Source organism: Idiotropiscis lumnitzeri, chromosome 5, assembly GCF_059441095.1.
Source record: "Idiotropiscis lumnitzeri isolate Australia: NSW breed Sydney's pygmy pipehorse chromosome 5, RoL_Ilum_1.0, whole genome shotgun sequence".
Lineage (NCBI taxonomy): Eukaryota > Metazoa > Chordata > Actinopteri > Syngnathiformes > Syngnathidae > Idiotropiscis > Idiotropiscis lumnitzeri.
Genome location: NC_142395.1, coordinates 6,726,785 through 6,753,515, shown reverse-complemented (window position 1 = coordinate 6,753,515; position 26,731 = coordinate 6,726,785). Strand labels below are relative to the sequence as shown.

Here is a 26,731-nt window from a genome sequence, read left to right as displayed (position 1 = left end):
ATATATATATATATATATATATATATATATATATATGAGAGTGAGTAAGAGATACAATCATGTTTGTGCGCGCACTTGTGCACGCGCGCGCCCACGAGCGTGCGTGAGTTTTCTATACTCTACTAATCCCTATACTGTACAGTGATTAGGAACGAGGGAATAAGTGAATGAATTCCTAAATAAAACAGTATTTATTCTTATTTTTTCAAGTCTTTTTCCCTCTCCTGATGAATTAAAAGGGGATAAATATGCATTTTACGTGTGGCACAAAAATGCTCACAAAGCGCAAATACTGCGTGCGTTTTTGTGCCAACAGACGTGTTTTAAATCCGCTTTGTGTGCCATGGTGGCGTTGCGGGGATTTAAGGGTTAAAGGAGGGTGCTCGATTTGCTAATTCTCATATCTGCCACATGGGGGGGACCGGAGGAGGAGATTCTCCTGCTGTCGACCCATCTTGAGCCTCCCTGACTGCGACTAAATTGTTGTCGGCGTCCGTGGTGGTGGTGGAGGAGGTCAAACTGTCTGCTCAGAGCTCACAGGAGCCGCACACAACTCTCAGCTACACAAACTCAACTGCTACAACTTTTCTCTGCGCTTCTTCCAAATCAGTAAGTAACCAAGCCTCTTCTCTGACTTTCTGTGGGTCTTGAACACGGAACGTGTCTTTTTTTTTTTTTTTTGAACGCGTGCACTAACATGAAGGGTACACGTTGACTTATTTGTACAGGTTGGTCAGCGCGTGAAACGCAAACTTTCTTAAAACAATCTTTCTTTGCATCGCTTCATGGCGCCTTTAGGAATGGTGATGTGGCGCGTGTTGACAAAATTAATAGACTTTTCATTTGCCTCTACTGATTTAGCGGTCTACCTTCTCTTCTCGGTTACCCTTGAGAATATTTCTTTCTCCTTTTTAAAAGAACCTTGACAATTGTATGTAAAAAAACTGAGTTGTCGACAAATAACTTGCCACAGAAATATGAATTGTACTTTACCATTTTTTGTAAAATACAGAAACAGAAGAAAAAGCAGAAATGGTTTATCTAGAGCCCTGTCGTTGATTAAATACTGTAGTAGCACACATTGAGGAAAAAGACTTCAGGAGTGAAGTTTGTGTGTCAAGAAAGACACCTTGTTGTCTTAAACTTTTATTTAATGAGACATTTACAATCAAAACATACGTCCATATAAACTATACATTTTAATGTTTCCATTTTCCTTGATATACCAACAATACAGTGGTTGTGGTCTCTTAGTTTAAACTAACATTTTAAAAGGGTAATATTTGTCATCATTATTTCATTCAGAGAACCAAATCCTCCTAAGAAATCCAGGCTATATAAATGCCAAATACCCCAACATGTTATACAAATACAATATCGATCTTTATTGTTGTCACACCAGCAGAGCTTTTAGTCCTATTGACTGATTTGTGCCCCTTTAATAGCGGAATGTTGAGTGGTTATGAGGCCCAGCTGGGTGCAGATGGAAATGTGGGTCAGCATCAGGAATGATGGCATCACAGTTAAGCCCCAAATTTTCCCGGCAAACCCCTGGGCCTCCCGTGGCACCCTCTCCGCCACGGCATCGTACTCTACACAACATCTGAGGCAATAAATCAGGGTTTCCTTCCCACCAATGTGACCTTAATTACCTTTCCATATCCTGCAAATAGAGATGTTGTATGGATTACGCTTTGCAAGAGTTCACAGCTGTTGCTGGTTAAGTTTTGGATGCAGCCTTCGCTCTGTAGAAAGATGAGTTTAATCTGATTCCTCGTTTAAAAGTTCACCACAATAGTCCACAAACCACTGCACTGCTAAACTGCTAAGAAGAAGAGCCTTGACTGTGGCATTGCACAAGTCCATAACCCGTTTCCCCTGTTTGGTGGAATTGCCCTGAGGCTGTTTGTGGATTTAATATAGTTCAAGCTGCTCCTCACAATTTTCCTCACCAACTAACAGAACATATGTAAGCAGAGAATTGCTCTAGATTGTTGCTGTCATTTGTTTTGAAAATAAAATAGAGAATGGATGAATTCATGAAGTCAAATATGAACAGCTGCTATTGTGATTGTCAGCAAATCAATTTGAATAATTATTGTTTGAATGAAAGCTAACTCTAGCCATCCCATTTTTGGCGCCTATTGAAATTCATTGGAATAATAATTCAAGAAAAAAATGAAATTTGAACACTGGCCGAGATTTATAAAAGAATTTACTTTTACTTTTACGAAACAATTTAGTTTCCGATTGATTTCTGCCTGTGTCCTCTCATAGATAGTACATTAAGTGTTAATAACATGTTGGCGAATGAAATGAAAATGTGTTATTTCAGAAGTGTGTAAAAATGGTCCACTTTCGTATTTATCACTTCCCAAGAATTAGCACGCAGTTTCAAAAAGCTAGGTGATGCCTCATCGAAATTGTGGCAACTGATCTACTTAGAAGCCCAAAGCTATTATTACTAATTAACACATGCGGTCTAAGTATTTTTCTCTTTTGCCTGGTTCCATTTCAACTCTTTTTTTCAGTCTGTGAAATAGTTTTCTTAAGCTGCTTTCCGTATGGTGTCACTGAAGTGAGTTTACTGGGGGCTTTAGAGGTCAAGTTCACTAAGCGCGCACAATCATTCTGTGTGTTTTGCTTGTTGTCAGATTTCAAACACCTTCACATTGTCATTCAGATTTATTCAAACCACATATGAAACTACAACTCAAATTCGATACATTAAAGGGACTGTAAAGTATTTGCTTAACAGCAAATAGGTTATGATCAATCGTCAATTTTCTGACGACTTATCAAGAGGTGACCAGTCTATAATAAAATATTTATCTTATGTTGTAAACAAGTTAAGGTGAGTGTAAGTCAAATATAATTGTGTGATTGTGGTCGCCATGTCAACTTACCAATGACTGCCAAGTTGCTATCTCGATGTTTCTACATAATGTTGCTTAAATAGTTGTAACTGATTGTTTTAAATCTTGAACATATGTCATATCACATAGTTTCGGAAATATAATCCTATGGTGTGTAAAATGTGGACTAAATGGCCCATCAGGCGGAGTCAGGTCTCGCTGTGGAAATTTGCATCTTTCAACCATCTGCTGTTGTTTTCTGGAGAAGAGGAGATGTCCGGATGAAGCAGCCCTCTGCGTCTCAAATTCTCCCTTTTGTTACTTGAGAGAGAATAGTGCGTGAAAGCTGCCTTTGTGTCGGTGACAAGTCAGGGTGGGCGGGAGACTGTGTGCTGTACTATTTTGTGTGTGTGCGTGTGTGTGCGTGTAGTTGTCGTCAGGTGGGGAGAAGACGTGACTAGTTGTTTATCGGTGTCTTTGCATGCTGCCTTGTTTTCGTCCAGGACGAGGCACAAATTCTGCATGTGAAGGTTATCGATCTTGCTCTGATATTTTTGCTCACTTAAATTGTTTTATGAATACCAGTTAGCTCAAGAACTGATTTACTAAACAGCAACTTCATCTTTGAATTGACTCAACTTTTCTTTTTTTTTTTTTTTTTGGGTGGGGGCTGGTGGGGCGGGGCTAAAAGATCTGTGCAAGTTGGTGATGTGATCATTCCAAATACATTGAAGCCAAATGCTTGAGGACTTTTATTTTTTTTTCTGGAAGAAAGTTGGAAAAAAATGCTTTCACGCAGTCTTTGTGCTTAGCTTCTCCTTATTCAAATGATCAGATAATCGGCAAGGTCTGCAACGATAACGATCATAACTTGATGAAAAACAAGTTACAAATAGTTTGAAACAAGTTGGCCTCTTGTAGGATGCTGGCATTTTAGAGCGCGTAAACAACGACATCTCAACAGATTTACGTCAAGACAGCTTACATTGGACCAAAATTGGACTACATTGGTGTAGTCTGAAATCGGCATAAGTTAATTCGCACACACACGCACACACGCGGGCCGACAATTTTTATGAATAAGGTCGGAGGGTTGAGGCCGGAAGGTTACCCAGACCGTAGCCGGAGGGCGGGAGACGGACCGGCAAAAAAGGGTCATGTACTCGGCTCTGTTCATTTTTACAATGTACATCTTTGATAATCATTACTGATGTGTATTGTGAGATTTTTGTATTTTAGTTAAAAAAAGGGGATTTGTTTATTGAATACACATAGCACATTATAATATTTTAATATAGGCCAAAATCCCCCCCCATAATGTGTGTTCTCTTGCGTTATTCTTTGTGTTGTCACTCTGACTGACAGTTGGTCAATCGAAGGTGTCCCGCCTCCTAGGGAGATTTGACTGACGTTAACGTTGATGCTTATATCAGAGGTTTACGTGTAAAAATGACATCAGTACTAAAATTCACCCCCCTGAAAAACCCTGTAGTGATTTAAGGGCTTTTTGTGATGAGATTTATGAGAAATTGACACTCCCCCTTTTAGAGCTCTGCTTATTTTTTCTGTCTCAGTAGAAAGGCAAGCGTTGTAATATTGCTCGCTTTGTCAACTCTGTTGTCTAAAACGGCGACCGATCGCCACCAAAATGCAAATGCACATGACTACTCTTGTCCACTTCTACCTGTGAAAGTATAAAAGCGTTCTGAACGATAGTTTGGACTTATTGACATCAAACATGAGCTCATGTGATCACTTCCACAAAATCCAAAATACCGTGCCTATCTCCACTTACTAAAGCTGACAAGAGCAAGAATGTGCACGTGAACCCTGATTGATTATGTTTCGGGCATTTGACTTTGCTAAAGTTTTGTCGAGTCTCAGAGGGCAATTGCGTTTGCGTATATTGGTGAGTTGTTAAAGAAAGCAGAGAAGACATGACAGGATCTGCACATAATATGCTCATTCCCTCATTCTCTTTTAAGTCAGCAATGGAAAGGTGAATCGTTTTGGGATGTTTTCAGAGGTTGAAGTGGGCCCAAGTTGAGATATCCACATAGATTTTGGGCCTAGTTCGTCCTATTAGTTTGACATTATTAGCAACGTATCATCAATGATTTTGAATGGACAAATTGTGATCAGTCCCTGCCGTGACTCCCACCAAGACATGGAGGGAGCGGAGAGAGGTGTGGCCAATACGCTCATTACCAGGAGTCTTAGTTTTGTATGGTTTGTCCCAAAACAAATGAATAGAAATATAAACTACAAGCTAATAATAATAATTTTCCCTGAGAAAAAGATAAATTAATTGATCTTATTAAAAAATGGACTGGTTGGATGATCTCTTTCAAAAGGGGTACTTCGATCCGCTAATTTGTATCGGTTTATATTCCAATATCAGTAAAAAAAAATAAATAAAAAAAAACTGTCTTGGATTTTATCGGAATTCATCCGAAATGTCCGATCTTAGCACTTATTGACAAGCAGTCCTTTAAAAAATTGGCTTCTGTTCTTTTATCCAGCAGCATCGAGAGCGAGCGTGCATAGCCCGATGTGAAGGAGCGTTTGGGAGTTACCATATTTATTAAAAAATATTGAAGTTTGTGCTTAAAAAAAGAAGTAAATAAAATCATACGCGTGCGCACTGCTGTCATTCACTTGAATGAAATTCATCGCACAGGCTCCCCTCGCTTGTCATCCTGCACGACAGTTGTGGGTCCACCTCCGGGGTGAAGGCTTCAGGTGGCTGGCTGCCCGAGGGGTCGGAGCAAGAAGTGTGAGGACGAACGGCCGTGCCTTTTGCTTTTCAACTGTATTTACAGCACTTTGCATCGGGCACCATCGTCCATGGGGCGCGCCATTTTGTCGAGTGTGCACGACAAGCTCAGGGGGGGGTGGATTGGGTGGTCGAGGTGTGTGTGAAGCCAATCTCTCTAATCTACCGTTTATAAATTTACAAACTGGCCATGTGGAAATGTTTGAACAACTTTATGAAGTTACCAAATCTACTTTCCCTCACCAAATGTAGTTATCTATCTACTTGTCTGTCTTTCTGTCTGACCCTGCTGCATGGCTCACGAGAGGTTATTTCTCCTTCACTTTTTTTGTGTTTGGGATTTAAATTGTGGGTGCTCATGCTTCCTCCAGAATTCCAAAACCATGCATATTAAACAGCCATAAAATGATAAAAAAATGAGAAATATATACAAATAAACATCATATTGATTTGTTTTTGGTTGTATTAATTTCTTTAACATGTCAGTAAATAAAAGTATTCAAGTGACATTAATATTATGGCACTTTGATTACATTACTAACTGCATTTAATAACAGGCAACTAGTCACTGTATGTATCCTTTTAATAGTCTGATGCACCCCATGTTTGGAATAAATGGGTCATATATTCTCATCACTACCATTGCTGACTATTGTTATTTGGTTTAATAGTATAACTTGATCAAGTCTCTTCTAACGATTCATACTAAAAAAATTAATTACAGCATGTATCATTCCTGCTGATATCGTATCGGATGATATCGGAATCTGAGATATTGGTATCGATTCTGAAGTGGCAAATGTTATATCGGGACACGACAGGAATCCATGCCAATCTTTAAACAGATGGATTCCTGATTCAGTTTGTCGCGTGTTAGCTCTCTGCAACAGAATGTTCTGCAAGTTCATAGGAGTATTGTATTGTTAATTTAAAATGCTTATTTGGCTGCTCCGAGTCACGTTGTCAGTTCAAGTGTGAGTCATAGTTTCCATGGTGTAGAAAACATAATAAATCAACACCAATTTAAAATCCGAACTAATTTTGGTCCAACTTGTACGACTGGCTTATGTGATACTGTTGAGTCATAATGCAATAAATGTAAACAGTAATGTAGTGCTCAGAGTAATAGGATGTCATTTATTGTTCTGTGCAGCGACAATGACTGCAATGCAGAACTACACTAAATAAATAAAAAAACAGTCAATAAAACATGCAATATATAAAATTAAAGTTCTCGACACACTTATCTGTCTGAGTGTACCTATAACGATAAACACCGTTTGATTTCTCTCTTATTAGCACTTTTCCTTTTGGTGCCTTATTTGAGTCAAACATTTTCTTTTTCCGTGTTTATCAGAATAGCTACTCTAGAGAGCAATTTGTCTTGATTGTGGCTACTGGTTTTTAAAATACTCATGAACGGATCTTTACTATTCAAATGACATTTGTGAATGTTCGAAACAGCTCTCACTTATTAGTGTGTGTGTGCGCATGTGCGTGTGCGTGCGTGCATGCGTGTGCACGAGAGAGAGAATCCTTGGCATCTCTTAAATGAGTAACACATTTTAGGATTTTTTTTTTTTTGTTCATGAACTGACTGAGAATATGCAACTGCTGCAAAGTCACATTGTTTTCCATTGGAATTTTATGTACAAAGAAGCCCTCAAGAATTTTCTGTAACAAGTGTGGAAACCAACGAAGAAACAGATGGATTCAATACATAATTAATACCCTCTGCTTGATTTGATCGGGGATACATTCATTTTGCTGGCGCTAAATGGCCCTCAAATTAATTTAGTTGATCAGCTGGCTGATAACAATTCTCCATCTCAGGCCAAAGCCATCTGTCAACGCTTCTTCATTGGATCCATAGAAAGGTCAGAATTTCACATGGATGGTGTTAAAATTTTAATTTTCTTTCCTTAAAGGGATCATCCAGCCAGGATGGTCCATTGGTCCACTGCTTTTATTTCAGAACTTTAGCGATGCTGAAGTTGTGCCAACTCGAACGAGGCAGACGGTAGCTGGCAGCGGGCAAGGATCTTTATCCCTCCCTCCTTCCCCTGCAGACATTAGGATAACGGCACGGCTAATAGCAACAATTAGCTTCAGGCCATTAATAAAAGGCATTAGCACAATAAAATTAGCGCCTTTCTGTCCATCTTGCATCTTCATGTCGCGGAGTTGTCCAACACCGCTTGCAGCTGCTGGCTTTGCTGTGAGAGTGGGTGGGCATTGATTTCAGATATTGACCTCGAACAGTGGGGTTGTCTTCTGGAACGGTGCGCATTGCGGAGATGCATGTGCCTTTAGTCTGGGTCGCTTCGGGAGTGTCAATGTTCAGTAAACAAAAAGTTTCAGCAAAGAGCCGAGTGGAGCCGCATCGGAACGGATCATTTCGGCTGTTATTTTCCGAATTGGAATTCATTCCCACTTCAGTCTCTGTATCCCGACTAGTGCTTTCTGCCCCGCATGTGCTAACCGTGATCAGCAAAGAAGCAGTGTAGTGTGCATGTCCTCCCTACTAAACATCCATGCCTGGCTGCCGGCTCCCAAAACAAAAAATTGGTATAGCTAAATGTCCAAAATATAAGCAGTCGGGGTTTATGTGCTCTTGCCCGCTTCAGCCTATGTAAGTGGAGAAGAGATCGGCACTATACAATGACATCCCGTTTACCTTTAAGATCTCCCCATGGAACAAAATTTATCCCCTTTCAATTTTGACATCGTAATAACATTTACCTCTAAGGTATAATCCCTTTGTTTTCACCTTGTTTGGCTGCTTGGTCATGCAGTCCATGCTGGTGTGTGATGGGAGTGGATATGCAGTGCCCAAAATTGTCAAATGAGAGTATGGTCCAGGAAGTTAACATAGGCATGTATGGCAAATTGCGGGTATTGAAATCCCAAAGGTATGTCTTCTGAGACATGCTCGTGAATCAGCAATGACACGCACGTGAGTCATCAGAGGTGTTTAGTGTTGTTGAGCAGGCACATTGAAGATAGGTCGGCTCAGCCTCACCAATTTGAAAGGAACCCGACCTGATGGTATTCACATCCGATGGAATTTTACTTTAAACAACCACCAGTTAATAAAGTGGCACAGTAGCGCACCGTAACTGTAACCCATTTTCACTGGTGGCAATATGGGTCAAGTGCGTGACCCTCAAATCTGCTGCCGCAGGATAACTGAATAAAGGCCTCCATATTTCACCCACATTTTTATGGATTTATTGACGAGTATACGGCCATTATTGTCCGGAGGCTTATGTGATGGTGACATGTTTTGGAAAACAGACTGAGGGTGTTCATGTTTTGCTGCCAGAGAGCTGCATAGTGCACTGGTTGATGTTCTGCTCATCTCATTTGTTGTGGCGATTTTAAAAATTCTGATTGTAGAATCTTGTGAGATTTAAAGTTACTCATTTTCCTTTGTACTGCAAATGCGTCTCCTTACTTTTATATATCATTTGCTTGATATTTATTTCATTTTAATCCACAAACACCGTGCGTGCACAGGGAATAGGTTGTGTGCAACGTGGGCACGCCTCCGTCTGTGCTCACAGTTTGAGTTAAAACTGGTTTTGGAAATTTAATCCTGCAGATTTGAGTCACCCAGTCCTGATCAGACAGGCTTGTCGGAGCCCCATTAGAAGCGGATTAACATGACAGTTGGTGGGGAGTTACATTTTTTGCTGGCTGTAATTTGACTCATTGTTGCAAAATGTTTTTATATTTTGCAAATAGAGAAGCTGTACGGGATATCAAGAAGAAAATGCACTGTATTTAGATAAGTTGGTGTCAAAATTGTCTCAAAACAAAGGCCGTCCTTGATTTGTAGTGCAACAACCACAATATTTTTCTTTAAAAAATGCCTGTACAGTTTTGCAAACCAAATTTCGTTGTCAGCTATTTTGACTTGAATCAAACTGATTAAATGAAATCAACAGCACCCTTTGTGGGAGGGATGGTACTACGCCGATGCTAAGTGTGTCTGTAGCGCCGTCAAAAATCTGTGTAGCTGCAGTCAAGGCCCTCCAGCATTTTATTTTATATTCTAAAATATGTTCATAAATTATTTTCTCAGACAAAGTACAAGCTTTGAGGTTACTTCAACTAAAACCAATGCCCTGTAGTGGCCTGTGTTGGTTGTTTGCATACTTTAGTCTAGCAGACTCGCACAGACATGTTTCACGTGTTACAAGACAAAACTAGCCTAAACCAAGTGAGGCTTATCCCTCAAATCAGATCCTCTTCAAATTCATTTACAACTATCATTCATTAAAATCACATTGATTCATGTGTATATTTTTTTTCCTTCTTATCCAAAGTTGCTTTCCTCTTGCTGAACGCCTAAGAACTCGTTCAGATAACGTGATACCGTGATACAGACACCGCGTGTATGTGCGAGTGTGTGTGTGTATGCTAGTATTTGTATCTTTACTCACTGCTCTGCACTTTGAATCACCAAAACAATGTCCGACATTTCCTGTAGAATTAAACTCATGCCCTCTCACCTTTACAGATATAACATCATGGGGAAAGGCTGCGTGACGGCGATCAAGTACTTCCTGTTCCTCTTCAACCTCATTTTCTTTGTGAGTATGATTATTTAAACTTAACAATATGAATTGATGTCGATTTTTACACAGTCAAAAATGAATTATCATAAACATTTTTACAGGGTGGCCGCTGCCACCTTTACCAAATGACTTGCCACCCAGTTTGCCAATGTTATGATATGAATCAAGCCATACTAAATTAAAAACTTCATTATAAATCTACCTTGTAGAATATGAAAAGTGTGTTTAGAATTTACCCCCATTCAGAAAGAGTCAAGAAGAAATTTAAAAAAAGGCTTTGATTAACAAAGGCTGGAGGTTGATTTTAGTCCGACCCACGAATGCGTGGGATGAAGCTACTCACGAAACAACAAAAATTGGCTCAGAACATGTCAAAAGCGCCACTACCAACTGTTTGTGTATAAAAAGACGGGAGGCAGCGTCGTTCGTTCAAGCGTGTCTGTATTTCCTTATTCTGACATCACGTTAAGCGCGTCTCCCCCCCTATTACAATTGGTGGGCAATACCACAATCCCGATTGTATAACACCAACTGTGCATACTTAGTTGCATTGGGCACGTTCATGGAGAAGAAGAAAAAGGAGACAAATAAGACCATAATAAATTCATAATACGGAAAGCGAATTTCGTAAAATAGCCAGCGAATCATGTTTTTTTAATTTATTTTTTTTTATTGATTTTTCTCACATTATACACATGACAACAACAATAACAGAAAACAAAACAGAAAAAAAATAATTAAAATAATAATAATAATAACAAATAAAATAAAATAAAACAGGCAGCTTCACATTATGTTATAGAACAGTAGGTGGTTGAGTGCCCCACTGGCCCACAAAGTTCTGCAAATGTTTCCACATTTCCTCAAACTCCTCTGCTCTCCCCCTTTTTCCATTGCCATATTATTTCTCAATTCTTTTATCCAGTGATCCAGTGAAGGTGCGTCCATTTTTTTTCCCAGTATAATGCAATAAGCCTTCTGGCCTGTAGTAATCCAAAGTCAATCAAAGTAGTAGTTTATGTGCAAGCGACAAAGTCTTTGGGGTAGATGCCCAGCACAAAAAGTTTCACGACATGGGGTATGTTAATTCCAACTATAGTTGACAAAGTCTGTCCCACTCCTCTCCAATACTTTTGCACTTTCGGACATTCCCAAACGCAATGAAAGAGGGAGCCCCGTCCTTCTACACATTTAATACAGGTGTCTGGTATATCAGGAGACCAGGAGTTCAGTTTTACAGGTGTAATGTATGTTCTCTTCAGCCATTTATACTGTCATAGTCTCATTCTAGTATTGACAGTTTGTTTCTGGGCTTTAAGGCATGCCCTGTGCCATTCTTCCTCTGTTACAGCCTCCTCAAAATCAGAATTCCATGCCTGTAATCTATCAATAGAGGATTCATCATCATGGGTTACCAAAAGGTTGTAATACACAGAAATTAAACCTTTATCATCACTATGTGAAAGTGTCAGATGTTCCAAATTTGAAAGGGGAGGTTCTATGTTGATCGTTTTGTATTTTGCAGATATGAAATGTTTGAGTTGCAGATATTTAAAGAAATGCTTTTTATGAATTTGATATTTATGTACAAGTTCTTCAAATGTAAGCAATATGCCGTTATTATATAAATCACCCACACTTCCAATACCCTTTTCTGTCCATATCCTAAAACCCCCATCTGCCTTGCCAGGCACAAAATTTAAGTTACCCCTCAAAGGGGTAAAACGTGAAATTAGAGGAGTGTCTTTAATATGATGATGTGCTTTATACCAGATATCAATAGAGTTTTTCACAAACGGGTTTTTAGTCTCCTTTTTTAGGGTTTTATCGTTTGCTGAGTAAAAGTAGATCATTAGGGGAAGTGACACTGAGGCTTGTTCGATCGACAGCCATGATGGATTCATCTCATTTGTAAAATAAAACACCATAGATCGCAATTGCGCAGCCCAATAATACCATTTTAAATTCGGAAGCCGTTGTCCTCCTCGTTCATATGGGAGGTAGAGCAGTCGCAATCTCAACCGAGGTTTTTTACCACTCCAAATAAATGTGCTATAGGTATTGTTAACCTTATTAAAGAATGCATTTGACAGTTGCAGTGGAATTGACTGAAATAGATATAAAAACATTGGTAGTATATTCATTTTTATCAAATTAATCCGTCCAATTATTGATATAGGTAAAGTCATCCAACGATCCAGCGTTTCCTTCATCTCTGCAATCAAAGGGTCATAGTTGGAAGGGACCACTGTTTTAATTGAAGGTGTTATTTGCACTCCGAGATAAAGAAATCCTTCTTTTGCGTTAATAAAAGGGGTTTTTACGGTTGAGTTTGACCTTTCTTCCTTGTTTAGAAATAGTATTGATGATTTTGAGTAATTAATATCATAACCAGATAGTTTCCCAAATCCGTCTATATAGCTAATAAGATTTGGAATGCTATTGCGTAAGTTTGTTAAAAAAAGAATGACATCATCGGCATATATTGATATTTTGTGTTCCTGCCCCCCTAGATTAATCCCTTCAATACTTGTATGCGTTCTAACCGTCATCGCAAGGGGTTCTATGGCAAGAATGAACAACATAGGTGATAGAGGACATCCCTGTCTAGTAGAGTGTTCTAAAGTGATTGGCTTTGAAGCAAGGTTATTTGTTAATATACTAGCCATCGGGCCAGTATATAGCAGTTTTACCCATCGGAGAAAATTAGCACCAAGTCCATATCTCGGCAGTAAACTAAATAGTTATGGCCATTCTATTCTATCAAAGGCCTGCCTGGCATCTTGTGACAGCACTGCCATATCCTTAGTATTGTACTTTTCATGTATTATATTCAAGACTCGTCGTATATTATGAAATCCCTGACGCTTCTGTACAAAACCGATTTTCCAACCTCTTAGCCAATAATTTGCACAATATTTTAGTATCACAGCTCATTAAACTTATTGGTCTAAAAGATGAACATTCCATCGGGGGCTTCCCCTGTTTCAAAATGAGCGTTATAATCGCCAGGCGTAAGGAGGGCGGGAGTATCCCACTTTGAAACGAGCCATTATACATATTCAATAAAGGGGTAAGTAATTTTTCTTTAAAAGTTTTATAAAATTCAATGGGCAGTCCATCATTTCCACCAGTTTTACCACTCTTTGTGCTTTGAATGGCTACTGAAATTTCTTCGATATTTAAATCGCTATCAAGATCTTTTTTAAGATCATCTGGTAATATTTTAAACTGATATTGCTCCAGGAATTAATTTTGTTCTTCGAATGTTTTAGACATGTCAGATTTAATACAGAGATTGGTAATAGTTCAATAAAATACAACCAAACTCAGTTTTGCTCCTGTTGCCTTTTTAAAAACAGCTAGCCACGCTATCTTCTGTTTTAGTGTGCATGCATGTAAACTAAGGCATTGTATGGTAGGCTGGGAGGCGGAATTTTGCTGGGCCTACACTATTATGCTATTCATTTGATTTGGGGTGATAGTTTTAGTTTTGATGCAACACCGTGACCGCACATCTTTGGTGATTAGTGACTTGCTCACACCGGCATTGTGTCGGCATCCCATCTGAGGGGCTGCGCGGCAACAAGACAGCGAGGCAGACTGATAATGACTCTCGTGTTTGGTGGAGAACGTGTCCAGCTGTTTATCTTGGATACAGAAGACAAGGACTTGGTGCATTTTTGGATGAGGACAACTTCAGCACGTTGTTAAAAGCTAAAATAAAGTACCACCGAACTCCCGCTGCCATTTTAAAAACACGCTAGCGCGACTGCTCGGTTGCTCGGTTCTGTTTGCGCCCAATGATACGGTGCGTTCTATCTATGTCTCAAATACAGAAATAGCACCCTCAACTGGTACTGCACCCTTTGATACGGCGCGTCTTTTGGCTGTATAAATACGTTGGTTTTTTTTTCTGTGTCTTTTTTACTAAATTAAATTTACAATTTCCCTAAAACATGCCAACAACGCACAAAAGGTTATGCTGTGACTTTAAAACGATTTGCAGTATTAGCAATCACATTAAGACAACATATTTTTTTGTAGCCAATCTCTTCTGAACTACATAAGAGATATCGCTCATCAGTATTAATCTGCCACCATGTTGCAGTTCCGTTGACCTTGGTAACTTTCTTCCATTGCTATGATGTCCCGATGGAAAGCTCGCCCTGCTCCTCACTTGCTCCCTCCAAGGTTCTTGGAAAGTAACGCATTTTAATGCTCATCCTACTGTCACATTCTTGCAAGCTGAGAAGAAGCTCCTCCACCAACTCTCTATAATTGTCAGCTGTCTTATTGCCATGGAAGTTTTGAACCACATTCGCAATTACATTCCGAGTTGTAGCCTCAACGGTGGTCATTGTGTTCACCAAGTGTCCTTAAGAAACGTTCTGAGCCGAAGCCAATCAAATATGCCTGTTTTTCTCTTTTTAAAGTTAAGGCTAAGAAAGGTTGCGCCCATGTCGGCAAAATAGTCTCCAGAACAAAGGTGGGGAACTCTGGTTCCTAGAGAGACATATCCTGCCTGTTTTAGGTCGCTCCCTACTCAAAACACACCTGATAGAAACAATTAGCTCATCAACAAACTCTGTAGAAGCCTGAAACGATTCTGATTATTGGAATCAGGTGTGTTGGAGTAAGGAGCGATTTAAAACAGGCAGGATATGGCTCTCCGGGAACCAGAGTTCCCTACCCTTGCTCCAGATCAATCAAGTGCTTTGACAAACTGCTTCATGAGGCCAAGTTGGATGTGCTCTGAGTTCTGTTCTGTTCACGATACTTTTCTCCAGGTTTCAATGTATTTCTTGGTGGCCATTCTTTTCTTACGCAATGCTCTTTGCAACACAGAGACTGAAAACAGACGATTTTAAGTTGAATAATGGTTGTAATGGTTACTCGAGAATTGGAATAGTTGTTGACAAATTGGATTGAATTAATTTTGACATTTCCAAATGAATCTTATGAAGGCAACCTTTGCAGTAATAGATTTAATCCCCCGCCCTTGCCATGCACGCAATCATCCTACTACATTTTGGATTAAATGACTATGATGTGACCTTAACCGCGAGAAAAAAAAAATTATTCCTGGTGGTTTAGCAGATTATATTGGTAATATGATCTTTAAGTAGGAAAGCTGTGGCTGAATTGTGATGATATACAAATAAATATTTATTTGCAGAAATTAATAATTGCAGACGTAGGGCCTTGCCTGCTAGTTTTTCCCCGAGTAAATAGCCAGCAGTTGGAATCTTTTTGATCGCTCATACTTTTCTTTGTAATGAGTTAGTCCTCAAGTGAATACAATCCAATACCGCCAGTGTCCAGTCCTTCTTTGTCGGTTTTGAAAGCCGAACACGTTTTCAGTGACCTGTGTTATTTGTGTTTGATAGCCAATAAAAACTTGCGTGGGGATGAGCAATGTTGTTAACCGTTAACATCTGGAAAGGTTGGTTGACTAGCTCGTTTTGAAAGCTGGTGAGGACTTGAATCAACGGCCGGCGTTTTTTTCTCTTATCGCATCAAAAATGTATTCTTTCCAAATAATTCACATTTTAATTCATTGCAGTTATAAGTTGGACAGTACAAGTATTCTATTACTTACATAACCATGCTAAAATGCCATGTGTAGTCATCAGAAAAAAAATATGGAAAATACAAATTTTCCTAATGTTTCTTATTTGCTCCCTACTCATTAATCTGCTACCGGAAATAAATAATCTGTCCATCTGTCCATTATCCAAGCCACTTATCGTCGCGACGATCACAGGCGTGCTGTCTTCAGGAAGTAGGCGAGGTACTCCCTGAACTGGTAGCCAGCCAATCGCAGGGCACACAAATACAAACAACCAGCCGCGCTCACAATCACACCTGGCGGCAATTTGGAGTGTCCAATCAATCTACCCTTCATGTTTGTGGGATGTGGAAGGAACCGGAGTACCTGGAGAAAACCCACACAAACACGGGTAGAACGTGTACACTCCGCACATAGTATATCCTTACTTTTAAATCTGATTTGTACACATTCTTGGTGCAATTTATTATGTTGTTTGTTTTGTATGTCACGGCCAGTTGAGGTCTCTTGTCTTAAGTCAACAAGGATAAGAAAACATTTGTGATTACCACAGTTAAACCTGGAACAGATTTCAGATTTTTTTTTTTTCCTTTTAATTGAACAACGTCAATAGTAACTACATTTTGCTGTTATTACAACTGACCGGAACAATCTAATGATGGGCTGCGTCCGCAGTTTATAGCATGTGTTCAACCCACATTATGCCTGACTAATGCTTTATTTTCTTCTCAGCTTCTTGGTGCCGTCATCATGGGCTTTGGATTGTGGCTACTCCTGGACAATCAGAGCTTCATAATTGTGCTCAGTAAGTCCCAAATTCAAACTATTGCACGTCGTAGTGAAAATGAATAAATTCACTGAGTGCTTCTTCTTTTGAAATTAGTTAGTTACCATATCACATTTAATTGATTTTAAAAAGTACATTTTTGTTTCAATCCCTGAACGAAAAGAATAAATATAATACAAGTCATACAAAAAGAAACCCGACTTTCCGTGGCAAGCCAAAAGAAAATGTTTCTAAATGGGTTTCTGTAATTTGGAGTTTATATTCCTACCTATGCTTTCGAAACAACATAAGATTATGTGGTCTAGTACGGAGCGAAAATGGATTCTTGAGTCTTTGCAAGCAGTTCATGGTTAGATTCCAAAGTCAGCAGTTTCACTATTTAACTTAAAAGTGAAACATAACTGGAAACGTTAAAGACAAACTCAATGTCAGATTCACGAGACCCAACATTTGGAATATCTCAAATAAACAACTAAATCAAAAAGGACATATTTTTCCATTGTATGCTTTTCACCGATCTAGTGAGTTGTCTGAAATAGAAGAATGTAGGCCAACACAAATGGAGCCAGGATTTGCAGAATGAAAACAGGCCAAGGTCTGGCTGCAGGCTCTTGGAATGTTTAAGTATCATTGAATATCTCGAAGACAAATAGGGAAAAAAAATAATCATGGTTTCAGCTTTTGTGCATGAGGATACAAACCTTTTGTGGATAAACCGTGACCCTAGAAAAAGGTTGATGACACTACTGAAGTCTTTTCACTGGACTGTGAATATTTTTGTTATGGTTTATGCCATCTTATAGAACTATTAGACACGTGCGTAGCAGATTTTTATTTTTGTTGTATCCAAGTTTTATTTAACAAAGACATTGGCCCGATACAAAGAATCTTTCCATTCTTTGATGGCTGTCTCTCAAAAAATAAGCATTGCTCCTCTGGTTTACTTTCCATTTTCAAATTGGCTTCAATGCACTACTTGTCCTGAAAGCTTTTTGCACTTGTGTGTGCCATCTGGCAACAGTGTGCCATTTTTTGCGGTGCTAAGTGCCAGATATTTTCAACCAGATCAGAATCTGATCCAGGTTGCATGTGTTGCAGTACCAATGAACGTTGGGCCTACTGTATTACTCAGTGGTGGTTGTGTTTGAACGTGTAGTTGTGCACACAATTCCCTTTCTACAGTAGTGCACTATATAGTGGTCAATTCATTTTGTAGGGTAGTCCGAATGCCCAAAGACAAAAATGTAGTGCACTCAAATTACCCTAAAAAAATGTTGATTATTCTTGTAAACTTGGTCTTGGTCTTTTTGAATCTTCTTATTGGCCCCACTGGGAAATTGTCAACCCTTCAGATGCTAGCTCACTGAGTGGTGAAGGCTTACGAATGTTAGCAATGTTGTTTTTTTTTTTGTCAGGGTTTGTTAAAGGTTGCAAAGACATATGCAAACAGTTTTAATAGTCATAAACATTTTTTCTTGTCGCCATCAAATTTTGAAGATGTTCAAAATTTGTTCTAGCCAAAAACAACGTACACATTTTCTTAATTACTTCGAGACAAAAACATGTTGAACATATTCAGGATTTTTTTGCGACAACGAAAACTGTTTCACAATTAAAACTTTTGTGTGTATGTCTTTGCAACCCCTTTTATTTTTATTTTTTTTAACAAACCCTGACCAAAAACCAACATTCACTACACGCGCAAAGATTTGCAGCTCAGTGAGATACGAGCTTTAATAAACAAGAGACATGACAAGCACTTTAAGAGAAGCAGTTTGATTTAAAAGAATACAAAAATAACTTGCATGCAAGGAGAGAGTTAAAAGTGCAACGTAGCTGGTGGTTGCAAAGAAGTGCCTCACCATTTTCCTTCAGTGCAAAAGTTAATAGAGAGTTATCTGTTCCCTCTCAAGCAAGCGTTGTCTAGCAAAGACGTGCTATGTCGTTTTGTAATCCTGTGATACAGAGAGAGGCACAAAGAGACTGGAGCAAGGTCACCTTTTTTTTTTGTCTTCACACTTGAGCAGAGTTCATAAGGTGCTACAATAAAATACATTTTATCTAAGTACAAATGAATATATTTTCAGCAGAATTGCTGGGTTTTTAGTGTTTTCCTTTGCTGTTGTTAGTTGGCCACTGTTTCTCGTGATTACGAAATCCCCATGTGCCAAAATATTGTCAACTATTCTCACGAGGTACAATCTTGGGCCTGATTTGCCACATTTCATTCAATGTTGGCAACATGTGTGAAAGTTGTTTTGGAACATTTGGGAGAGCACCACAAGCATAAAATAAAGTTAAGTGATGGAACTGGAAGTGTTAGTGGAAGATGCAGACAAATGCAAGATGGAGTTACTGAACAAAATTGATCAACATAATAGTTTTGGGGAAGACAGCAACCACATAAAAGCCATGTTTTGTGTTATTTATCTTTAACCCGATTGTGTGTCAGTTTGATGTGCAAGTATTGGCCCATCCTGGTTGAAGCCAGCACCAGTTTTCATACAGTGCGCTGAAATAACCCAAATGCAGGGAAATACTTAGTTGAAAGGAGTTTTATCAGCGATGGGGCGTATTGCTTCTTCTGCCTGGCATCAAGTCAGCCTTTAGATCAGTCAGAGCTCCAAAATTGTTACGATACATCACGCAAATTTTTGCCGACATTTCAGAAACGTTTATGTGTGGAAAAGCCCTCCCAACCTCCTCTCATTTGGCCTGCGTTATGCTGGCAGTGCTTTACAGGTTAGTATGCACTTGCGTTTCAGACGCACTATTTAGATAGACAAAATCTGCACAATTCATCTTGGGAATTACAATCCACAGTGGGCATGCTAAATGAATAATTTCACACCTGTTTTAAAGCCACAACAGCTAATAAATGTAGCCATAAAAACAAATATGCACATACGCATATTGGCCGCGAGTCTCCATTATAACTTGGGATATTTGCAAAGAAAGAGGGCACAGAGAAGGATTTAAAAAAAAAAAATTTTTTAATGACTTTAATCACGGTAAATGTTCAGGTAATGACCAATCTCGGCTCACCTGTATTCTGAAGCTGAGCCACAATTGGACATCATCTGAAGCAACTGTGATGTCATTTTCAGTCGACAGAAGCGACAAAATGTGACTGCTTAATATTCCAACGTGTTGTTCTGCCTCGAACATGTTTTTGTTAAGAAAAGTTTTGGGTTGACTTCCCCTTTACGTTTACTTGAACTAAATTGAAAACATTGTAAAATGTTTATGAGCCGGGTGCACACTCAAATTAAGACGACAAATATTTGTATTGTATTCAGCTCCAATAAGGTTGTGTTAATACTTGTGCTCCATTTATTTGAAAACAAATTTTTCTTTTTTTTTTCAGCCTCTGCAACATTAAACATTCGCCCTGTTGAAGTTTCTTTAAGTACTTAATTTAATACCTTTTTCCTCAAAAAATACAAATTAAGTTTAAGACTAATGTAGCCTTCTCACAAACAGGTAGCGTCTGAAGGTTTGTTTGTGGGTTGCAGTTTGTAAATGAATTAGCTAGCATTTACTTTTGAATAGCTAACGCTTAATTTTTTAATATATTTTTTTTAACCAAAACCTCCAGGCTCCGACTTTTAATTAACAAACACAATGCTCGTTTATTACACGTGGCATAATACTTTCTCATAAAACCACATATAGTCTGTGAAAGGTCAACCTTTTTTCCCGAAGACTTCAGTGCCACATCGAACGGTCCCAGAAGTTGAGTTTATTATATATAAATTGAGTTTATTATATAGCGAGTGCCCGACCAGTTAATCAGCTGATATTGGCTCTTTTTAAATCTGAAATATTCTGCCATTTTTATTTTACGCATATGAACACATAACAACATAAGGCAAAAATAATGACACTCATAAGCAGTAAAAGTACTTCTGAAGCAGCATTATAATACATTAATAATTCGGCAAAATCCCTATTCTGTGATGAGTACAAGTTTTCATATTTAGAAACAAAGAGAAATGGCAACATTTGGCGGGGATCTGTCCAGAATGCACGTCAATGAGTTTATTCAGAAAGGAAAAGCAGAGAAAGACATGATGTAAAATCAGTTATTACTTATCTTAACCAAGAACACACGAGCAAACATTCCAAAATGATTTCCCTGTTTTAGCGTACGTCTATCGGAGCGTGAGGAGCGATGATGACAATACTTGCGGAATTGCAGATGATGATGCATAGAAACTGAGAACGTGTCACTATGCGTTGGTGGTGGGTGTCTCGGGTGGCGATGAGGACATTTGTTGTGAGTGGCGTCGCTGCAGGTGTCCTCCCTTCAGACACTGGGCCCTTTCTCCTCTGTCCAGCATCAACATGCATCACATCAGCGCAGTGCGCTCACTGTCTTACTCACCACTGCACTCGTCACCGGTCTGGTGAGGCCTCCCAGTGAGCCGGCGAGCACGAGTCCGCCCATTTCTCAACGCTAGTCATTGATGCAGTCATATCTTGAAAGAAGGACACACAGCAAAGGGTTAACGTATAGTAGACTGTATGGGGGACGTAAGTGAAAAGACGCTCAATGGCACACTTTATAAGAAGAGTTAGATGATCTCAACAGATATATCAAAGAAATCACTGTTGGCAGTGTGTGCGCGATGAAATCAGCCCATTTCTAATTAGCTCAATTAATTCAACGACTAAAACTGAAGAACTCCAAACTTATCATGCTAACTTTTGCACGGTGAACACTTTGTTCTTGAACACTCTCTTCCTTTTATCAAGTGCAAAATGACCTTGGAAAATATCATGTGAAATTGTTGCATTTTCCTTCTGTTCCATTCACACATTTGATGCCTAGCATCTTTCCACACACTGAAGCCTTGAATAAGCATTATGTCATGCATCATCATCCACAACGCTCATCCTGCTCACGGGGGCTGCTGGAGCCTATCCCAGCTGACTGCCGGCGAAAGGCAGACTACACCCTGAACTGGTCACCAGCCAGTCGCAGGGCACTCACACACTGAGTGGGAACCGATCCCACGCTGCCCGCACACAAATCAGGCGAGGGTACCACGACACCATTCGTGACTGCGTTATTGTGAAATGTCTTTATATTTATTTTCATTTTATGTTGGTTTCAAAAGTTTTGGGACTTACTGGGCTAACCTTGAGAATTGTATTTCTTGCCAAGCCTTTTGGCAATTGGCTGGCAAACAATTTGGAGCGTACCCTGGCTACTGCCCGAAGACGGCTGGGATAGTCTCCAGCATGCCCATGACCCTTGTGAGGATAAGCGGCTTGGATGATGGAGGGATGGCTGATTTAGGCAAATGCCGGTATAATTTTGAATGGCTATACAAATCACAAATTTTGGAGGAGAATGCGGTGCTATGGTGTATACTGTGAGGTTCTACTGCATGGTGCATCCAGATGTGCCTATAAAAGAACAATTACCTATGCTGCAGTTTCTTAACTCACAAGACTTCTTCAAAACAACTGTGAAAAACGTCTGTTTTACAACTATCAGTTAGACTGCACTGTGCAAGCCTCTTAGTAGCTTTAACGTCTAGCTGTACTGTTCTGATATGACCATTTAGTCACTTGTTTTGTTGATTAGCCTGCATTGGTAACAATGTTTTTTTTTGTTGTTTTTTTTTTAATGGCGCCTGCCATTTTCCGTTCCTTTCTGTTTCTTTTTCTTTTTTTAGATTTAGATTGTGGTTTTTAATTGCCTGACTGCTAAAATGTTTGTGGTTTTCAGCATTGTTACCAAACTCAGTTGCTGTCAACGTGTTCTTGCCTGAAAGTTGGAAATGCCCTTTGGCCAAGAAGGGCTTTTGAGGTGAATCCAAGAATAGTGGTCAATTGAAGTTTTTCATGTTTTCATTATTTTTCGCACAACCAAAGGACTGATCATTTCTACAAAACAGAATGAAATCAGTTTACATCCATCCAAAGCTTTGCCAACTACAATATTCTCTTTAGTAGTAGACATAAGCCAAAATTAGATTCTGACGGTGAGAACTGTATACAAATATATTGCAGTTTTATTGCAGTACCACCGTTTTAATATTGCTGCTCTGAAATTTCAATTAATTAAATTTTTGGATAAATAAGAACAGCACCTCCCCACTGAACACAATCTATTTTATTTTTAAACAAAAGGATATTTAGTATATTACATGGTACATGAAAAATTTAAATAAATAAATATTAGCACTGAACAGTGGTTACACTTAATAAATTTAAATAGTAAAATGCAATATGTAGAATAAACACCAATATGCTGATTATAAACTGTGTTCATAAATTATTGTGAAAGTATGCGCCGCTCCCCGGCAGCACAATGTGGCGATGACGACGAAACAATACATAATAACTACGTTCAAGTTTTTTTTTTTTAATCTAAAAATGGTTTACGTCAACCAGAAACCTTTGTCGCATTGTAGCCAAAGGTACAATCCTGGTGGATTAATCTCTTATAAATTGTTGTTGTGCAAACCCAAAATTAGTTGCCATGACAACCTTTTCTTCATGGTCCGATGTGGATCAGTGGTAGGGTGGTCGTTTCCCAACGTAGAGGTTGTGAGTTTGATCTCCGGACATTGTGACCATGTCGATCCTTGAGCAAGATACTGAACCCCAGTTGCTCCTGATGGTGTGTCATCAGTGGGTAGATTAGGAGATTGTGTGAAGCGCTTTGAGCGCTAAAGGTAGAAAAGTGAATCCACAATAAGCAAACTGCGAAGAACACTACTATGAGAGGTCAAAAGCATAGACGCAATTATACTCTGCATTATCGTTTCGTGAATGTCCGGTTAAATTTTCACTGTAAGCAGCTGTAGTTTATATTTCCGATGCACCCCCCTTTTTTGTAATACTTTGCAACTTCTCACCTATGCACTTGTCCTTTCCTTGCAGATGACTCCATAGCTGTCAAGGCTGCGTGCTACATCCTGATTGGAGTCGGCACATTTGCCATGCTTTTGGGCTTCCTCGGCTGCTTGGGAGCGATTTATGAGATCCGCTGTTTGCTTGGCATAGTGAGTGGAGTGATTAATTTTGATAAATTAGGACAATATCAATTATGTTGTGATTGTGAAGTTAGAGCAAAAAAAAAAAACAACCAAAGATATTAAAAATCAAGTGATTTCAAGCTCAACTCAACAACTGTCTGTAAATAACTAAATTGTTGATTGCTTCAAATAGGTTTAATCTGTTATGTTGCATTCATTCCTCCCTGCCATTCAGTACTTCACCTGCCTCTTGTTGATCCTCATTGCTGAGATTGTAGCTGGCGTCCTCATCTACTTCCAGAAGGGTGTGGTAAGCGAGCGTCATATTATGTGGTATCCTGTTCTCACTCTTGTAAACAACAAATGATGCAAATAGGAAGCAAAACCTACTCACTCAGGAGTACATTTCAAGTCAAATTTGGCGATCAAACCAACTGGTACACAAATTACGTAGACAGAAATTGGTTTGCAGTGCCCCCTGGTGTATAGTGAAGAAATTTTTGGTGTTTTGTGGAGAAAAGAAAAAAATGACTTGGTCCATTATTTTACAAGGGTGATAATATGGAAACATTCTTTGACACATTGTATAGCAACTTGCCTTTGACATCAATATTAACACTGTAAATTGTTTTCCCCCGCAGTTAAATGAAGAGATGTTTAAGATTGTATCCAAAGTCTTGGACAACTATCCAGGCAACAACTCGACCACAGAGCAGGCGTGGGACTTCATTCAGAGAAATGTAAGCGATTAAAAGTCACATCTCCCTCAAGTTGGACAAGTTCAACCCTATGTCTTGTCCTTCAACCCAACACATGGCAGTAATTGTTTTTAGTTATGCCATTTGTATATATTGCCAGCTGCAAACAAATAGTGAGGTTTTTACAATGTTTCAGGGTGGCTAATAACCTGAACTGAAAGTTGACTAGAATTGTAGAGCGCCGCAGTGTTATAATGGCTCGACTAAGCAGATCTTGCCTTAAAGATAACCTGTATTAGAATAAATTCCAGTTAACGTATAAAGGAAGGACAAATGGAAAAGATGTCAATTATCCCCCTAAGATGGACTTGGGGAGATGTTGTGCATGACAGTTCGGTACTAAGGCGAAAGGACGGACAACACGTGGCACACAACTAACTACTCATCAAAAAAGTTGATTGCGCCAAAAGTGAAATAACAGATATTAAACTTTATTTCCAGCTAAATAATTGACCTACATGAGAGAACAAATCACATGCGCACAAAGCGAATCTTGGAAACATGTTTCAGAACTGTATTTCATTCCTGCTGTCTGCAGATGGAATGCTGCGGCTGGAATGGTCAAAGCGACTGGAATGGAAACATGGTGATCGTCAACAGTTCTCAACTTCTGTTTCCGTGCTCGTGCCACAACATGTCCCTTGCGACCGGAAACGTCTCCGAGAGCGGATTCTGTGAGGCTCAGACACCCTACTGGCCCGTATACGACACGGTAACACGCCTTTTGGGTATTCCCGAGTCAAATAAGAGCCGTCGTTGGCACTGACGTCTTCTGGTGTTCTCTTCAGGGTTGTGCTGTCAGCGTAGAGAGCTGGCTCCTCACCAACATCGGGGTTGTCCTGGGAATCTGCATCGCAATCGCTTTTATTGAGGTACACATGACACCCTCACTAATTGAAATTCTTAGTGGTAGTATCAAGTAAAGGCGTGCTGCTGATTTAGAAGTCACTAAAGTCAAACCATTTCTTCACATGATTTCTTTTTTTCTGACAGCTGCTGGGGATGATTCTGGCCATCTGCTTGTGCAAGAACATTCACAGGGAGGACTACACTAAAGTGCCAAAATACTAAAGTTCACCACACCAAGTTTGGCTTGAACTGAAGCTAATAAGGCATTTTTCCTCTCAATTTTAGGTTCAATGTTTTGTCCAAATGTAAACTTACGTGTTAGCTTTACATTTAGTTGAAAACCTCTTATGAGGTATGTTTTTTTTTTTTCTCCAACCAGTTTTGCTTGAAGCACTTTAGAAAAGTTTTGCTTTTGAACTTTTGATCTGAGAGTTTGGTTTTGACTGGTTTAGAGGAAGCGGCAGGAGTTGGAAAAAAAGGGAATGACAAAGAAGGAGGGGTGAGATTGTAGAAATGTGTGGTAAAATAATGCTGGTCCTTTGTTGGTTATGGCATTCTTAAGTTTTGATTTTTTTCCACAAGTTTTCTATCTGAGATTCTGCAGCTGAATTACGCAGCTGTCAAATCCCCCAAATGGTTTTACTATACCAGTATTGTGTGTCTGTTTACTTTTTCTATAATTTCATCTATTATTTCTGTGAACTTGGCCCTAAAGAACTTCCATGTTTATCAATGCAAGCTGGTTGCTTGTTGTACTTTCAAAAATGTCTTTTCCTTCTTTTCTTTTAGAACTTATTGGCTGTATTAGAAATAATGTGATACAAAAGAAAAACATTTAACTGATTTCCAATGAACATAAAGGTCATACATAGACTTGTTTACTTTAAACTTTCCAGGAGCAAAGTGGGCAAAATTTATTTTGTTTAGGTTTATATTAAGATGATTTAGAAATTTGTTTGTACTGTAATTTTTTTGTAACCCAATTTTAACTTCTACCTGAGAACACGTATTATTTTTGTTATGTATACTATGTACAAGCAGTGTAAAAAAAACAGCCTTCATTAACCCTGTAATGGTGTTCTCAAAGGGTTCTTTTTTCGTAACAATGTCAACGGACTGGTCATGAAGCTCTTTTAGTCATTTTGGACTTATAACATTCATTCTATTCTGTTTCCTTTGCCAATAAAGTTATTCCAATTGGATGAAGTCGAACAGTCGGGTACTTTTTTAACTTGTCTGGCGTAACATAATAGATGGTTTTGCTGCAATGTCACACAACGCCATGTTGGAGCGTTGTTCTGAGCTTTTTGAGTGCTTGAATAAAGAATTCTGCTGATCTCAACTGCCATCCTTTTTCTGTGTATGGCCCACTGAGTAAAAACAATTGCACACCCCTGGTCTTGTACTTCTGTTTCAAATTTAGTACAGGTTAGCATATGAAAAATCGTGTTTCGACTTCCTTGTGGAACCAAAAGTTCATATGGTAGGATGAGAATCAATTCAACTGTTCTCAAAAAATCTTTGTTTGAAAACCAACAAGTCTCTCAGTTTTCATG

The 26,731-nt window shown here is 39.1% G+C and overlaps 1 protein-coding gene across 1 annotated transcript; it reads left to right on the top strand.

Annotated features, from left to right (window-relative positions):
* The first annotated feature begins 423 nt into the window (after positions 1–423).
* On the top strand, positions 424–26,517 carry LOC148336732 (CD82 antigen-like). The gene is made up of 9 exons (XM_088297257.1): positions 424–609; positions 10,157–10,229; positions 16,519–16,591; positions 23,474–23,595; positions 23,804–23,878; positions 24,210–24,308; positions 24,865–25,038; positions 25,115–25,198; positions 25,320–26,517. Exons 2-9 carry the CDS (start codon positions 10,167–10,169, stop codon positions 25,395–25,397), a joined length of 768 nt encoding a protein of 255 aa, XP_088153383.1. The 5' UTR covers positions 424–609; positions 10,157–10,166; the 3' UTR covers positions 25,398–26,517.
* Positions 26,518–26,731: the final 214 nt, after the last annotated feature.